Source organism: Salminus brasiliensis, chromosome 13 (assembly GCF_030463535.1).
Source record: "Salminus brasiliensis chromosome 13, fSalBra1.hap2, whole genome shotgun sequence".
Classification (NCBI taxonomy): Eukaryota; Metazoa; Chordata; class Actinopteri; order Characiformes; family Bryconidae; genus Salminus; species Salminus brasiliensis.
Window position 1 is genome coordinate 29,631,296 of NC_132890.1, and position 18,634 is coordinate 29,649,929.

The 18,634-nt window shown below is 38.6% G+C and overlaps 1 protein-coding gene across 1 annotated transcript; it reads right to left on the reverse strand.

Annotated features, from left to right (window-relative positions):
* Positions 1 to 55: 55 nt before the first annotated feature.
* gnb5b (guanine nucleotide binding protein (G protein), beta 5b) lies at positions 56 to 16,465 on the reverse strand. Its single transcript, XM_072694805.1, has 11 exons — positions 16,213 to 16,465; positions 15,025 to 15,161; positions 14,806 to 14,847; positions 13,388 to 13,464; positions 11,906 to 12,038; positions 6,696 to 6,839; positions 6,320 to 6,411; positions 6,133 to 6,181; positions 5,222 to 5,318; positions 1,536 to 1,702; positions 56 to 873 (listed from the first exon to the last, which is right to left on the reverse strand). Exons 1-11 carry the CDS (start codon positions 16,322 to 16,324, stop codon positions 862 to 864), a joined length of 1,062 nt encoding a protein of 353 aa, XP_072550906.1. The 5' UTR covers positions 16,325 to 16,465; the 3' UTR covers positions 56 to 861.
* Between the last annotated feature and the right edge of the window lie 2,169 nt (positions 16,466 to 18,634).

An 18,634-nucleotide genomic window follows, 5' to 3' on the forward strand; every position in this document is an offset into this window, starting at 1 on the left:
TTTACTGTTTCAGTTGCTGGTATTGTTTAAAGAAAGATGTCTGTACACGTTGCAGTACACATTAAATTATATTTTATTACCTCCAAATACAGTACAGAAGTCAATTAATAATCGAGACACCAAACAACAGTTTATGACCAAACTATTTTAATGCATTTGATACTGAAGTGAATACTCTATGTGCATTTCCACTACTGCACTTTGAAGAGAAAAAATTACAGCATGAGACAAATTCTTTACTTGTTTTGACTGTTTTAACATCCAAAAGCAGGCAGGATTTACAGTAATGATGCAACTAAAAATTGTCTTATTAATAAATACACACTTACTTATCTAGGGTTTCTTCGTCCAGCTCACTGAATTGAAGCAATTATCTTTCCAGCTTAACTGTGTGCTTCAGGAATGTGTTTCTTCTACATTTAAAGAACACATAATCGCTGTCACATCAAAACCTCATAACTCATAATCAAAAAGCTACTGCTTTTACATTGCATGAAACTTTCATGACAAATGGACCAACCGGATATGGCCAAACATGACCTAGAAGATTAACATGTAGATTTCAAAGCTATAAACATTCTTCCAGCTCCTGTAGAGCCACCATTTCTAAGATGTTTTTATTGTGTCAGTGGCGCCGGAAATAAAATAATTTGCAAACAAACATGACAACAAATACTTTGGTGATCGGGGGTCCGCTTTAGGGCTGGAGGGAACGTCTTGTTCTCTCATTTATGTGAGGAGAAACTAAACTTAGTCTAAACACAAATGTCCTCTAAAAATAAAGGTCCTGTGGCCAGTTCTTTTGCGTGTTGTCCCACACATTCTTCGTTATATTAGCTCTGAAACGCAGCGGGTCCTTCCTCATGCCCAAATCTGTGACAAAAATCAAAACATTATGTAACTGTGATTATGGTCACGAAAATACTCAAGAATTTCACTTTATGAGGAAAGAGGAAGAATGACTTTATGGCTTATGAGGAAACTGACGGGGGGGGGGGGGGGGATTACTGATTTGTACTTTTCTTTTACATCAACAGGTGAGTCAACTCACCAATGTCTAAGCTTAGAGGTATCTTTTGAATCATTAGTCTATTCTAACTAGCTAAGGCTTTTCTTGGGTAAATAGCAAAGCACTTTGTAAGTCGCTCTGGATAAGAGCGTCTGCTAAATGCCGTAAATGTAAATGAAAATGTAACTCACTTTACCACTAATGGGTGAGTTCATTTGCTGAAATTCTGCTGTCTAATTCGTTCAGGAAGTGTAATTCTCATAAATACCCAGAGAGATCATGAACTGGCAAGCCATGGTCATCTACAGCATGTCTATTAGCAGGTTTCGTTTCAATTAGTGTACAATTATTTGGAATAGGACTACAATTATTAAACACTTTAAAAATACACTCATCACACATTTATACTGGACTAAAACAATCTCAGATCTTATCTATAAACACCTAAATTAGACAACCTCCCCAGTTAAAACAAATTTGGCTCCAGCAGGACTTAAGGCAAGCTGTGTATTTCCTGTTTTCTTACCCTCAGAGTGTTGTCCCATGATCCTGAGCAGAATGCTGTGCCGTCGGGTGACACTCTGACAGTGCTGACCCGGTTCTCGTGCCCAAACAGAATTGCGACCCTGGTGCCCTTCAGGACGTCCCACACATTTATGGTGTAGTCGTTGTGTCCAGCGAACAGCAGCCGACCTGTGGTAGAGGAATCATGAGAAAAATGCATTTGGATGCATTAAAACCCAGAACTCAGAGAGAACTCAATGCAATAAACAAAGAACAAAGATCCCGATCTTTCCAGTAAATTTAAATGTAGCAAGTGATTAGTTGATAATTAAATAGTGATCAACGATGATTATAGACAAATATGTGTTGTTTACAAAAAAGATCTTAAATCACACCTCAATGTATATCACAGTACCTACATTTAGTGTTATTAATATTCACCCTAATGAGAGACTGTAGCTCCACCTCAGTGTATATCATGATACCAACATTTAGAGTGTTATTAATATTCACCCTAATGAGAGACTGTAGCTCCACCTCAGTGTATATCACAATACCTACATTTAGAGTGTTATTAATATTCACCCTAATGAGAGACTGTAGCTCAACCTCAGTGTATATCACAATACCTACATTGTAAAGTTGGAAATAAAAATAAATTTGATACCTTACTAAATTATAAATAAAACTACATCTGATCTAACAGTGTGTAGTTTTATTTATACACACATGCACGCACACACTTTTCTGACTTGAGCTACAGTCTCTCATTAGGGATGAATGAGGTTTTAAGCAGTGTTTAGTAAAACTTGCAGGACCTCACAACAGTAGCTATGGAAGAATACAACTGTCACCAGGTCAGATGGTTTTGTTGCATTGGGAATAAATAACCCGGCCTGTTGGCCTTGGGCATATACTTTGAGAAGATCAGTGCTATCCTTCAAGCTATGACCTCGGGCGAGTAACAGCTTGAAAAGATATTATACTGTATGTGGTTCTATGCTGCATTATGTAACTAAAGCTAAAGAAGCAATGGGGGCATGTATATAGTAAGACAACTACACACACTGGGATTGAACTGGGTTTACAAGTGAAAAACTTTTACATTTAACATGGATGAGTTAAACTATTAACAATCTGACAAAACTCAGACCCAGATAAAGTTGGCAAGTTGGCAATAACTTGCACCTACAATGGGACAAAATTTGGGATGAATGTAATGAAAACCTTCCCATTTGTCCCAGAAGAAAGTTGTTTTGTGTGCAAAAGGCAGCATTAAATGCATATTCGTCAATAATTGTATGGTAAGTATTAATCTACAAGTCGTACATTCTTGTAAGCAAAATGACTGCAGAAAGACCATAGTAATTACAGGAGAAGTTCCTATTTTATCCAGTATTACTAGCCACACAAGGCATAATAACATGTTTATCACTGGCTGTTATTGTTACTGACTGTTTGATTTTTTTTTTTTTTTAATTCCAGGACATAAAGGTAAAGTCCCAAAGTGCATGTTCTCCTGTTTACAGTTAAGGAATGAGAGAAATTAGGTTGTTTTTGCTGTATGTTTTGCCCCATTATTCATCTGTACTGTAAAGCACCATCTTTTCAGTTTTGCATGAACTGACTAAATTTGAGCAGAAAGTATATTCACCCTAACGAGAGACTGTAGCTTCACCTCAGTGTATATCACAATACCTACATTTAGAGTGTTATTAATATTCACCCTAATGAGAGACTGTAGCTCCACCTCAGTGTATATCACAATACCTACATTTAGAGTGTTATTAATATTCACCCTAATGAGAGACTGTAGCTCCACCTCAGTGTATATCACAATACCTACATTTAGAGTGTTATTAATATTCACCCTAATGAGAGACTGTAGCTCCACCTCAGTGTATATCACAATACCTACATTTAGAGTATTATTAATATTCACCCTAATGAGAGACTGTAGCTCCACCTCAGTGTATATCACAATACCTACATTTAGAGTGTTATTAATATTCACCCTAATGAGAGACTGTAGCTCCACCTCAGTGTATATCACAATATCTACATTTAGAGTGTTATTAATATTCACCCTAATGAGAGACTGTAGCTCCACCTCAGTGTATATCACAATACCTACATTTAGAGTGTTATTAATATTCACCCTAATGAGAGATTGTAGCTCCACCTCAGTGTATATCACAATACCTACATTTATAGTGTTATTAATATTCACCCTAATGAGAGACTGTAGCTCCACCTCAGTGTATATCACAATACCTACATTTAGAGTGTTATTAATATTCACCCTAATGAGAGACTGTAGCTCCACCTCAGTGTATATCACAATACCTACATTTAGTGTTATTAATATTCACCCTAATGAAAGACTGTAGCTTCACCTCAGTGTATATCACAATACCTACATTTAGAGTATTATTAATATTCACCCTAATGAAAGACTGTAGCTTCACCTCAGTGTATATCACAATACCTACATTTAGAGTGTTATTAATATTCACCCTAATGAGAGACTGTAGCTCCACCTCAGTGTATATCACAATCCTTACATTTAGAGTGTTATTAATATTTACCCTTCACCTCATCCTAAACCCTTTTTTTCCTTCTCTATATTCAAGTTTATCTTGCTGCCATGTTTCCAGATAACTATTAGGCTTTTTTATGGTTTCCAGCAATCAAATCTGTTCTTTTAATGCAGCCATCAACAAGCCACAGCCAAGCCTCTCTGTAGGCATGGTATAGATTTATGGTATGCTTCATTCTTCCTCTTCCAGACATGCTTTTTCGTCACAGAACGTCATTTAGTAATGTGCCTTACTGTGTAAATTGAAACCTCAGTGGCTGCTGCCGTCAAGTCCTGCTGCAGATCTTTTGCAGTCTCTTTTGGGTTTTTGACCACCTACCTCCTCAGGATTCTGGTGTTATCCGGTGGTAGCTTCCTCTCAAATGTGCCTCAAATGTGATTCTGTTGGCCTTGGCAGGGCCAGTCTGCTTGCTTTGAGCTATTGTTGAGCACTGAAAGTGCTTGCCACTGCGGAACCACACCCACTCAGCAATTACTGCTCATGGGGATTTTCCCAAAGCATCTTAGTTTAAAAGTTCATTTTGATGTAGGAATGGTGTAGGTATGATGTAGGTATTTGTGTGGGTACACTTTCCAATACTTATGCTGATCCAAACATCTGTACCTAGCTATTGCCATAATACAGGCCTAGATGTCATACAGGGTCAGAAACAATGCAAGCAGGTCACTCAGAGATTACTGACCAGTTTGCTACACGCTAATTGGCGATGCTAATAAGCTTCTTTTATTTCTTTACTACACTAGATACACTAGCTTAAAACCAGTAGTAAACAAGTAAACCTCAGACTTCAGATCGACTACATTTGGAAGGGGTGTGTGTGTAACATTTAAAATCATAATGCTTTGCTTAAACTGCTACATTAATCTACTGTGACCCAAACTGGCTAATGGAAGCTAGCAGAGCTTAGCATTCTGTAAGGATAGAGACAAGAAAGGAAAGAGCAGTTGCTTTGTAGTAAAGTGCAACATCTTACCACCAGTAGTTGGTCAAAATGCTTGCTACTTGTTAGTCAATCTATCTTGTGCATATTACCGTGGTTTGCTGTATGCTAATAACTTTAGCACAAGGCCTAAGGAATTGTTAGCATTAGCGCAGTCCACTTCCTTACCGCTGAGCGAGAAGTCCACACTCGAGGCGCCGAAGATGATGCTCTCTTTGGAGTAGATGGCCACCTCACGGTCAGCACGCAGGTCATACAGACGGCACTGAAACACAACAAATGTATTAGGTACTGATAGACAATGTGTGTGTGCATACAAAGTAGTGTGTATACAATTGCAGTTAGGCATTGTGCATCTACTGGGTATCTGGGTATCCGTGGGTATCCGTGACTCTTATATTAAGCAGTATCTAAGCATCAACTGCATCGTTGAACTGTAGCATCTACCCTCTCTACACTAGCTATGGACACCTTCTGCCTGGAAAACTTACCAATTCTGCAGATACTCTGGACAAAAGTGTCAGATGAGTGGCCCTATTTTACACCCTGTGCAAGGCGCGTTGTGATCCTCATTGCTATCTTACACCCCGCCAACAGTCTATTTTCACGTCTTCCACCTAAGTTGTTTAAACAGCAGGGGTGCTTGTGAATATATCTACGCTGATGGGTGTGGTGGTAACGGAAAACACAGGTGCACCACTGACTGAAAACAGCCTAGGCAGATGTCAACAGTCGGATGTTAATTGCTATCTTGGCAGTGAATTGCCAACACAAGCGTGTGCAGCCCAATGCACGTAAACCCCCGATTTGCACCATTTAAATAGCAATCAATTAGCAAGACCGCACCTGGCTCTTAAAGGGAATGGCGAGTGACACGCTGATTGGTTTATTGGTTCTCTTTTCTTTTGAGGTTTGACTGATTTGCAGTAAGAAATGGCTTGGGTTGCAAGCAGTGGGTTGTGTTTTTGCGTGTGTAAAGGATGTCACATAGTGTTTTGTGTCATTCTGTACCAAAACAGGAAAACCTATATCTTTATAATCAGATTTTTGGTCAAAAACATAAATTATGGGACACTCACAGTAGCATCATCGGAGCCTGTAGCAAAAGCATCTCCGCTGGGATAGTACCTACAGGAAAGACACACCCAAAGGAAAGAGTTTTCAGTTGACCTCAACTTCCTTACCTCTAGCCTTGCTAGTTCAGTCAGCAATATTAAGGCTTATTATTCAGTAACTACTATGAATTGATCATGTGAAATTACTTACTTTACACTGTTGATGTCTGATTCATGAGTTTCAAAAGTCTGGATGTTCTGGCCTGAGCGCATGTCCCACACATTAGCTTTTTTATCACAACCCTATTTGAGAAAAAAACAGTTATCTTATAAAACTGCAATTTTTAAAAAATAATGACAAACCACTTTTGCATATTAGATTTTCAATCACACACACACACAATGAATGAAAATTTAGGTCACATAAGGATGACAAATCAAATACAAAGCAACAGCTGATAACAGAGATATCAGCATTGAATATATCAGCAACACATCACTTAATCAAATCAGCTGCTCAGAGTAAAAGTGCATCATTCTAATCCTGTCAAATCCTGAATGAGCAGAGAGGCAAGGAAGATACTGACTCCAGAGACAAAGGTGTTTCCTGTCTCTGAGGGTGCAAGGTTTAGAGACAGCACATCAGCCGAGTGGCCATGAAAACTCTGCAGCAGCTGACCGCTCTCCACATCCCATAATGCACATGTCCCATCACCACTGGAGGTCAGGAGCTGGAACAAAGAAACACACATATACACATTTGTCCCATATTTACTGTAGAAATATAATAATAACAGTAATACATCCCATATATATTGTATATATGTAAGGAGCTATATATGATAATAATGTCTTCCAGAAAATAAAATGTAAAAAATGCCACGTGGCCTGTGCAAAAGATTAGCATTTTTCTCAGACCTTGATCTAAAGACGAAAGTAATCCAGGCCCACAAAGTAGAAGAAGGCTATAAGAAGCCATTTTTAGCTTGAGCTTTCAACAGTGCAGACTGCTATGATGAGAAAACATGATGAGAAATCAATCAGCTGCAGCTGACTCAAAATGCTGTGCTCTTTCAGCTTCTGGATGTCATAAAAAGTAAATTTTATGTAATAATAATAACAAAAATAATAATATATAAGTATTATATAAGTATTATATTATATAAGTACCTATAAGCAATATGTGTGAAGTGCCAGAGCAGCAGACTGACTGACTACAGTCTCCCTCTGCTGGCAGTTCTCTTCTCCTGACAGTGAAATCACTGTAGTGTGTAAATGACGGGAACTATTAAAGGGGGGCGTTTGAGTGCTATTCAGTCTACCGTGCTATGAAAATTTGCCTGCCATTTTTGGTAAATTCACGCATGACCTCCCTCTGTCTCTTACCTAAGAGTGAAAATGTGTGTGTGTGATATCTGCACATGTCCGTAAATACTCCTAAACCCCCGGCAGTCAGCTGACCTACTTCACACAAACACCTGACCAGTGACGAGCGTGAACACAATGAAGTAACTAGATGTAATTGTAGTTGTGGGCATTCCTAGGCATTGTAGGCATGGGTCTGTGAATGACAGACCCATTTCTGTAATAAGCTTTTTATACTTATACTTATGACAAACTTTCTGTCTGGAATTATGCAGTGGGAAAAAAACCAATTGGCCTTGAGTAACATGGGTTTACCTGTCAGAGTCCGCTCTGTGTGTATGGAGGAGTTGTTATTGATGCACTGGTCAGTGCACTGACGGCACCCTTATTCTACAGGATAGATGTCTCTGTCTGCCCACAGACCGTCGCCTCGCCTCTGACAGACAGCAGACGCGAGTAACACGCAAGTAACCCCAACAGGCAATATCGAGTTCAGCAAAAAATATTGAGGTCATGTCCATATCTACGCTCTCCAATGAAAATGGTAACTTTACAGAAAACAAAAACATCCATAACTCTGAATGGAAGACAATAGAAAATAAATTACTCTAAAGTAATTTAGAGCATTACTATTGGTCCAATCATCCAGAACTATTCACACAGTGTACAGAACAGCTACAGGGTTCAAACTAAGAAGAAAACTAAAAACAGACAAGAAGATACATGGTTTTAACTGGACAGCAGCGATATATTGTACGGCAAGTCAATAATCTAATTATCGTCACAGATTTGTATCTTACGTTTTGGGCCCTAACACCCTTAGCAAGGCGCGTTGTGATGCTCATTGCTATCTTACGCCCCGCCAACAGTCTATTTTCACGCCTTCCGCCTGTGCAGTTTAAACAGCAACGCTGCTTGTGAATATATCTACGCTGATGGGCGTGGTGGTCTCGAAATGAGGTGTGTTCAGGTAAATATCTGGCGTATTGCTATCTTGGCAACACAAACCACAGGTGCGCCACTGACTATAAACAACCTAGGCAGATGCCAACAGTCAGACGTTCATTGCTATTTTGCTATTACACGCAAGGTGTACTTTTCCTGTCGTTATGATGGCAAAGATAGACACGCCCTAAATCAAGCTGTGCGGTGCACGGTTGACGACTTACATAAAAAGATCGCTAAAATAGGGCTGTTTGTATTCATATTTTTAATGGCTGTTAAAATAATCTCTCATTTGTTTGTAAAGCGCTTTGAGATTGTAGTTATAAAGGTTACTGATTAACATAATAGGTTATTATTGACTACTGTTGTTATTAAATGTGGTTAAGAAGATAAATGACAATAATATACAGTAAAATGACATAAAAAATTATAAAATCATATGATGTTTATCAAACTGTAAAATCCCTGAAACAAACTTCTTCACCTGAGTTCGGTATTACCAGTGTGGAAACACTGGGGAAAACCAGAAGAAATAAAATCCCCTGACTTTCACTTCTGCCTTTCCCTTTTAGTTTCTCCAACAGTCAGATTTCAGTGTGATGAAGAAAAGAGAGCATCTGTTTATTGAGTATTACCAGAGCAGTATATCTACAAGACTGCGGAAAATCTGTACATTTAATATTATTAGTAGTATATAGTAGCAGTTATCATTTATTATTATTATTATTATTATTAATCTTATTTGTTATTTTAGTATTATTTAATATGGTAGTAGTAGATAATTAAATCGATAATTATTAGTTGTATATAGGCTAAAGCAGGTTAAACTCTTTACATTTACATTTAAGGCATTTAGCAGACCCTCTTATCTAGAGCGACTTACAAAAGTGCTTTGCTATTTACCCAAGAAAAACCTCAGCTAGTTTGGATAGACTAATAATTCAAAGATCCTCTAAGCCTAGACACTACACAAGTCAGTAAGGTGACCATAGTCTTTAACACCACTGATTTTAAAAGAAACTAGCAGGCGTCTCTATACTTTTATGAATGTTCAAAGCTTTTGTGTTTGATTTGAAGCTCGTATAAGATATATGTGAGCTGGTGTGTAGCAGTTTAACAGTGTCTCTTTCAGTGAAGAGACCTGGAACAGTGCTGAAGCCACGTTTTCAATTTCTTAACTGGCTGAAACCTGCTCACACTACTGTTTTACCCCTTTTACGACCTTTAACCCTGTTGCTGTCAAACCGAAACTAGTTCGGTAATACTTACTAAGTTTTTAGAGTAGTCAAAGCAATTATCATACAGTAGATAGTTATTAAAAATAAAAGATAAATGTAAATGGCATGTAAGAAAGCCAAGGACTTCAAATTCGATATTTAATATATTTGAGATAATAAAGCGCAGAAATACTGTTCAAACTTTTCCTGAATCTGTCGAGCCCACCTTTTTGATTCCGCCTCTCATCTGCAATATAAAGTTTATATGCCATTTATATACCACTTTATTCATACATTCCACTGCTTCTGTGAACCTTAAACCCACTTTAAGCCCCAAAACAATTCGTCCAGATCAGTAAAGGGATGTTTTCACAAAATTTAAAATATTCTAAAATGACATTTTTGCAGATATGCAAAAATCAAGAAAATGCCCTTAGACTTCCCTAGGTTCCCACTATGGCGCCACAACAGATCTGACTATTCGAGGCATGAACTCCATGAGGCCTCTGAAGGTGTCCTGTGGTATCTGGTACCAAGACGTTAGCAGTAAACCCTTTAAGTTCTGCACGTTGTGAGGTGGGAACTTCATGAATCACATCAATGAGCCTTAGGTATCCATGACCTTGTCGCCAGTTTACAGGTAGTTCCTTTCTTGAACCACTTTTGATGGCTTCCCACGCATACCAGGAACACCTCACATGGAATCTGGAGATGCTGTGACTCAGTCGTCTTGCCATCATAATTTCACCCTTGTCAAAGTCGCTTACATCTTTGTGCTTGCCTATTTTTCCTGCTTTTAACACATCGCCTTCAAGAATTTGATTTGATTTTCTGAAAATGTTACAACATGTATAATGTACATCACAAGCACGCAGTTTCTGTGGACCATGATAATAAATATACAGTACATGTATGGCTACATAAACAGATAATAGGCTCTTCACTAGCTTCACTAGCTCTGTTCAACAGTGCGTTCCCCTCACAGTCAGCTCCATCTTTCCCTGCACTCAGCGTCCACACACACCTCCAGCTGCTCCAGGCTGCTCCGCCGCTAAAAATAACCCCACAATGGCAGGCCATTAGCGACCACCCCGCTGCAGCCCACGATACGGCCCGCAGACACGCAGCTCCAGCTGAATTATTCAAATCCCAGCATGAACCAGCATGAATCTCAGAGCCGCCAAAGCTTTTCACCATACAGTGTTTCAACAGGATCTCACTGCTAAAGCCTGACTCATCAAAGCCCACAGCCACACGCAGGCCACTTTACCAACACAGTGCTAATAAAGTGCATTACTGACCGGTGGGATTATTTGTGGTGTATGTGGTCTCAGGTGTCATGTCAATCTCTGATGTACAGCCATAAACTGTAAACTACAGTGCTGGGCGTCTTAATAGAAGGACTTTGTATTGGCAAGAACCTGGTGATACAATACATTTATATTGGGGTTATGATTCAATATATTGTGGTATATTTTTTAACACATACAGTATTGCAAAACATACTATTGTGTATATAAGTCGAGACACAAGATATTTTCTTACACCCTTACTTAGTAGCAGCCTTTTATCAGTACTAGAAGGTCTGATGCTGCAATTGTGGCATGCCCCCCCCCTCCTCCATCACTCCTGCACACAGTGAGATGCCGGTCAGTGTGGGTGTCTGTTAGCCACTGTAACAGAATTAGAAGCTAGTGTACTTCTCCAGGCGTGCTCAGCTGTACAGTGACATTATGTTAGCAGCAATTTGAAAAGATGTGATTGGCTGGAATGATGTGACTTGAAGAAAGCACATACTAGCCTTCACACTTCCAGTGCCGGTGGCATCATCATGGGAGTCCTAGCTAGTGTGTGGGACCTGGAAATGAGTAGGTGGGCATCGTGGAAACCTACAGTGCATTATTCCATTATTAGCTTCTGAACAGATCCTCGGGTGAAGCTGCTGTCCCTCTAAGACCAGCAGAAGAAGATTGTTGCAGACCCAACAGCAGCTTACCTTGTTTCAAAGATTAGCTTTTTGCTCTATACCAGAACTCTAAACTCACCCTGATCTTACAGTTCTTTTCTTTCTTCAATCATGTCTTGTCACTTCAGGATTTGACACATTTTGTCATTTACATTTTGTACCATTATGTTTCTATGTTGATTATAGATGTAATTAACTCTTAATAAACTCTTAATAAACACAAGCTTCCCCTGTTTAAATGAAAGATACTGGCCAGACACACTCAGCATACTAGTTCCATTTAGGCTCAACGAGAGCGTCTCACCTGCATATCAGAGTTGGTGAAGCTGCAGGCTGATAAGTAGTTGGTGTGCATCGCCACAGATTTCTTCTTGGCAGACAAATTCTCATTTTTATCCAGAGACAGAGGATACACTGAGCACTTGTTATCCAGCCCACTGACAGAGAGAGAGAGAGATGGAGATTAAAGAAAAAGAGGGTTAGGCTGCATTATTAAGCCTCAGAGGTTCCCAGCTGCAATAGTATGCAACATATTCATCTACATACAGTCTTTATAGCTACAGTACAAATGTCTTCCAGAGCTGTGAAAACCTGTGTATCTCAGCAGTGAGCACATTCAGACCCGAAACATACTACACACAAGGATGTGAATGCAGGAACTGGGTTTCACTCGTAGTTATATATTATATATAAAAATACGGCACATTTCATTTCATTTTTGCAAGCGCAAGCTGCATTCTGAGCACTGCCACAAGGGGCACTATAGCATCTTGTAAAACTTGGCAGATTTTACCAGTCCACTGTCATGGTGGACCCCCACCCTCACGTTTGTGCGTTTGCAGAGCGTTAGCTGGGCTTTGTCATTTGCGTTTGCATACTTGTTACTGAACTCCTGTCACTGTATGGATTTGATCAGGCACTCACGCATAATTTTGTTGGTATTCGTTGACACGACAATCGCGGGCCTGATCTCCAATGACGTTGGACGTTTTTTGAAAAGAAGGATTCTATACAGCTTCATGAAGGGTTCCCCTACTGTTTTGAGCCAAGGAACCTTTTTCTCAGCACTGCATAGAACCTGCTTTTGCACTGAGAAGAACAGTCGTAAGAAGGTACATAATTTAAAGGTGGCAGGCGGCTGCAAATGAATAAAAGATGTTACAGCAGCACAGCTGCTTTCTTTATGTTCACCACTTTTAGCAGGAATTCTATTTCATGCCACATCTTTTATACACTTGCAGCCACTCGCCTCATTTTTATCATGTAAATTCACAGCGCACTTCTTACTGAAGAGCAAAAAGTGCAGCGGACGGCAGGAAACACACTGAAGCACAGGTCTGAGTCTCAAACCCTGGAGGACGCCAATACACCAGCCATTTCCTGCTCATAAACGCCCGATTTCGCATAATAATTAATTAATGAGTTCTGTGCATCTGTCATGGAAAACATCCAAACAGCCATGCCATTTCCCTACGGGGCGCTGAGTGAGGTGAGGTCAGCCGGAGGATTGTCTTTACACAGCTGTTCTGAGAGCAGTTTCACTGATATGTATGATTTATGAAGGTTAAAGCGTCAATTCTGCGAAAAATCCAATTTACAACCTCGCTTATCACTCAGATACAGTCCATCAGCCCACACTTCTCAGACCGGTGGAAGACTGTCTATGTCTGAGTTTTGACTGAACCCTCTAGTGTTGAGGTTTTAGTGTTTTGTGAGAATGGTGCTGATGACGGTTCAGGTTTGGAGGATGGATATGGGGTCACAGACGGTGGTGTAGAAGACTTACCCACAGGCTATCGCACAGCCAGATGGAGCATACGCACACGCCATAACCCACGTACAGGGCATAGTAACCGCATGCTCCTGTAAACCACACACACATACATTTACATTTACATTTATGGCATTTAGCAGACGCTCTTATCCAGAGCGACTTATAAGGTTACTGGTATTACAGCGGTGGGCCAATGTAGTGTTAGGAGTCTTGCCCAAGGACTCTTATTGGTGTAGTGCAGCATAGTCACCCACACCGGGAACTGAACCCCAGTCTCCCACATGCTGTGGTAGCTCACTGGCCAATAGTGGTGTTATCTGTTGCGCCACACCAACCACATAATGTGCACATTAAACACTTTATTATATATATATATATATATATATATATAGTAAGAAGTGTATATAATTTCTTTTAGTATTTATCCTATTATTGGCTTGTTCATATTGAGAAGCAAGCAGGGATAACACTGTTGTGAAAATATCAAAATCACAATTAAAAACTACTATTTTTATTGTTGTTATTTTTCTTTCTCTTCTTCTTCTTCTTCTTATTTTGTGCATGTGTGCCTGTGTGCTGATATGGATGTGTCTGTGTGTGTGTGTGTGTGTGTTAATGGCATGTCTATCTGTGTGTAAAGTGTGGCACTCAGGATTAGAGCAGCAGTAAAATCTTAGCCTCCATTAGGCAGCATTAACCTTAGTGCAGCATCTCTCTCTCTGTCTCTTTCTTTCTTTTTCACTGTCTCAAACACACACACACACACACACAGCCACACACATATAGATATGTGCACTATGTGCAACCATTTTTTCTGTCCTACAAGTTAATATTTTCAAGATGTTAAGTCCAAACTTTGAGCATGTCATTATTTTAAATATTTAGTTAAAAAAAGTAATTATTTAAAAATATTAAATATTATAATATTAAATTGTAATACAAAATGCATAATTTTAATATTTAACTACAAATTAGAGAAAAAGTCATTATTTAGAAATATTAAGTACATTTATAAAGATAAATAGTAACTCATTTAAGGGGACAACGCATCATTGAATTTTTTTTAACAATATTTAAATAATAAACAAATAAGTCAACAATAAATACATAAAAATAAAATGAATAAAAAATAAGAAATACATTTTCTTAATTACATGTAAAGAAAAAAAAACATGTTGCTTATGGAAATATATTTACAGTTCCAAATACTACAATCAGAAAGACACTTCTGACTACTGATTTCAAGAATACCAAACTACTAAAAATCCTTTTCCCCCAGCATATCAAATATTTTAGCATTGTTTTTTTATAGCGCTTTATTTACATTATTTATTACACTATTCACTCATTGTTTATTTTCTGAAATATAAAGTATTGTTTTATATTTTATATTACATTTATAGGGACACTTTACAAATAAACTGATTTACCTTATTAGTTGTGTAGGCGTCCCACACAATGACCTTCCCATCCTATAAGAGAGATTGAGTCATAAAAACAATCAAAAAGCACAAACTGTCCACTGAACACTCATAACATCCCCAAACTGCTTCTGATTTTAAACAGAACGGGACAAAACCAGAACCATAAGATCAGGACCCTGGACAGGGGTCGTACTGAGGTGATGTGTCTAGAAGAGCCCTGATTACCTGAGAGGAGCTGACGATCCTTCTCTTATCCCGGCACCAGTCCATACACAGCACTTTGTTACCATGACCCTTTAGCGTTCTGCGGGTTTTCATCACAAACTGACCCAGCGCCTCCACCTTCTCCGCCACCTGATGCACTGAGGGAGAAAAACACAACAGTCAGACGGAGATGAACATGATCAGGGCTGCATTGGCTGAACACATTTGCAAACCATGAGCTTGCAGGACTTCGTATTATTATTAAAACCTACGGGCTAAGATCCTCAGACATTCACCATCACCAGGCGGTGTTTAGAACTTTCTACATAGGTTAAGGCAATGTATATTTTATACAATGTATACTTTGACTGTGCCTGGAATGGTTTGGATTGGACATTGGATAGTCTCTACATTGTTGTTTAAAGTGTGCATGGCTAGTGTGTGTAGTGTGGTTTGGGGTGTGCATTAGCTAGTGTGCAAGGCGTGGTTGGAGTCAGCATTGGAAGATGTGAATTGGCGACTGTGTATGACGTGGCTTGGAGTGTGCCTGGGTACAGTGTTGTTTGGAGTATGCACTGGCTAGTGCACACTGTGTGTTTTGGAGTGTGGCAGGCATAGTATGGTTTGGAGTGTGCTTTGGCTATTGTGCTTGGCGTGGTTTGGAGTGTGCACAGCTGAAGTGCTTGGTGTGTTCTGGAGTGTGCATGGCAAGTGGTATGGGGTGTTCACAGTGTGGTTTGCAGTGTGCGTTGGCTAAGGTGCATGGTATTGTTTGAAGTGTGCACAGCTAGTTTGCATGGAGTAGTGTGGAGTGTGCATGCCAAACAGCCATGAAAAGACCACTAATATGGAATATTTTTGTGGCTAGTGTGCATGGTGTGGCTTGGGATGTGCAATTTGGCAGTGTGTGTAGTTGGTGTGGTTGTAATGTGTATAGTGTGTATAGTGTAGTATGGATAGTATAGCATGGTTTAAAGCGTGCACAGTGTGGTTTGGAGTGTGCATGGCTTGTGCACACCATGCACACTATAATACAGACAGTACTGCACAGATTTGGACAACGCAGCGTGAAGGGTCTACTGTCCAATAAGTACAGTGAGTGCGCACTATGTAGTGTGCCTACACGCTGTGTTGTTTGCACTGTGTGTGGATTCATGTACGTCAGTGTGTTTTGTGGAGTGTGTGTTTGGTCAGTAAAGCGGTACTCACACTCCACATCGTGCAGCTTGGCTCGCTCCTCCTCCAGCTTGGCCTTCAGGTTTTCTGACTCCGCGCGCAGAGTGGCCACAGTCTCGCCCTTCGTCAGAGCCTGGCACGCCATCTTCAGCGCGAGCACGGCCGCCGAGCAGAGGGGCAGATGGATGAGGGATGGAGGGAGGGATGGAGGAAGAGAGAGAGACGGATGTTATTATCCGGCAAATAACGAGCACCCTGCCCGGAGCGCGAGCTGCTGCCCATCTGCCCCGCCTACTCCGTGGCGTCAGCGAGAAGGAGCGTCTTCATTGGCTGAGAGCCGCGGTGCCTTCAAATCAACAAGCAGCTAATTCTTATAAATACACCATTTTTTAAGCCTCTTTATTTTTGCTCATTAAATCTTTAAAGTAAAAGTAACAATTAAACACATTATTATCAGTTTTAGTATTTTAATATTAGTGTTCTTCTATATTTACTCATAAAGGGATCGAAAGCCCTTTAGTAAAGAGAGGTGTTTTTTATGTTTTTATACAGAATATTATTATTACTACTACTACTAACATTAATAATTATTAATAATTATCACAACAGTAACAATAATGTTATCATTATTACTATTATTATAAATACTGGTGTTGTTTTTGTTTGCATGTTTAACTTAATTTTTCTAACTTACTAAATAGTAATAAATACAAATACTAATAGTTGTTACATATATAATTATTTTACTATTACTATACTTACTATTTGTAATTATACTATTACAAATTGTTTTGACTTATTATTTATTTATTGACTCATTATTTATATAAACTTAGTAATACAAGTATTACTTGCTCATACTTGCACATAAAAGCACATGTAACTTTTATTTTAATTTTTTAATTGTAAAAAGGGAAAAAGTTTACTTTAATTTTATTTACTTCAACTTATATTATTATACTTTATTTATTTTGTATATATTTTTTATTATTATTTGTTAATTTATTTTTTGTTATCTTTATCTATTGGTGAATGGAGGGACAGCAAAGTAAGAATTTCATTGTACAGCGTAACTGTCTGTTTCTGCTGTGCATATGACAATAAAACTCTTGAATCTTGAATCTTGAATCTACTGTTGTATAAAAAAGTATTTATACCACATAATACTAATTGTTCTTATTACATTTATTATTATTACAATGAATCTATTTTTATTGTTGTTTCTTTATACATGTAGACTATATTATTATTATTATTATTATTATAATTATTATTATTATTATCATTATCATTATTATTATTGTCATTTTTATGTTTTTATAAACCATGAGGCATGCACTATTCTGAAAGTGACTCTTCATGATCACTATTATTATTTGAATTATCTTATAATGATTACACTTTGCAATCAACCTGCACTTTAGAGGTAACAGCATTCATTTTAATCGATTTCCTGTTAAATTATTTGATTTTCTTTGATTTTCTGTCCTCAGTCTCTCTCTGGAGGCATGTTAATGTTGATAAGCTGAGGGGCTTGAGCAGATAAAGCTCCATTAGCACGCTGTGTGTGTGTGTGTGTGTGTGTCTCTTTCTCTCTGATAGCTGTTGGTTTTGGCTGGAGCTGTGTGTGCTCTCAGCCACAGCGCTGTGCTGACAGCAGGCCTAATACAGGCCTCCACTTCAGTGTCCTACATACAGCTTCCACTTTGTAGCCTTGAACCAAACACATTCCAGCTAAACTAAAAACACTGCATTATCTGCATTTCTACACATTAACCCCTTTAGTGAATAAGTGCTTTAGTTAATTATGAAAAGTATTTGTTGCCATATAGCAACAGCATACAACAATGCAACGGCATCCTGTAATGCATATAAGTACATTGCTAGAGCTGCAGAGGAACAAAAAATAACATGATAATAAAAGCTATTTACATAGAAATATGAAAATTATTCTAATAATGACAACAAATCAACATAAACATGAACTCCTTTACTCCCATTGTATGTACAATTATATTATATTTACAGATTTTTATCATTTATATTTATTATAGACTGTCACATTTGTCTTAAAATTGTTGTGTCCATAAAGATCTACGGAAAACAAGCATGGAGACTTAAGGCACTGAAGTGGTGGAACGAACTTCCCCTGGGTGTCGGAACGGCAGACCCACCTCTTCCAAGAGTGCTTGGGCAAAGTGTAGTGTCTGACTTTTGTATTTAGTTGCATTTAAGGATCCTAGCTGATGCAAGCTAGCTAAGGGTATTTTCTAAGAAAAAAATTAAAGCACTTTTGTAAGTCACTCTAGATAAGAGCGTCTGCTAAATGCCTTAAATGTAAATGTAAATGTAAATATGACACTGTGTTTGGACAAACAGGAAGAAAACTTTCTCAGGAAAAAGGGACTTTTATTTTGTAGTTAGACCAAACAATATGGTAACTTCATGCAGTAAA

Bases quoted from the DNA above. Each gene is read 5' to 3' on its own strand.
- gnb5b (XM_072694805.1), bottom strand. From the start codon at position 16,324: ATGGCGTGCCAGGCTCTGACGAAGGGCGAGACTGTGGCCACTCTGCGC. The intron at 14,848-15,024 runs GTAATCAGGGCT...TCTCTCTTATAG, and splicing joins GGATCGTCAGCTCCTCTCAG to GATGGGAAGGTCATTGTGTG. The intron at 13,465-14,805 runs GTAAATCAGTTT...TGTGGTTTACAG, and splicing joins ACGCCTACACAACTAATAAG to GAGCATGCGGTTACTATGCC.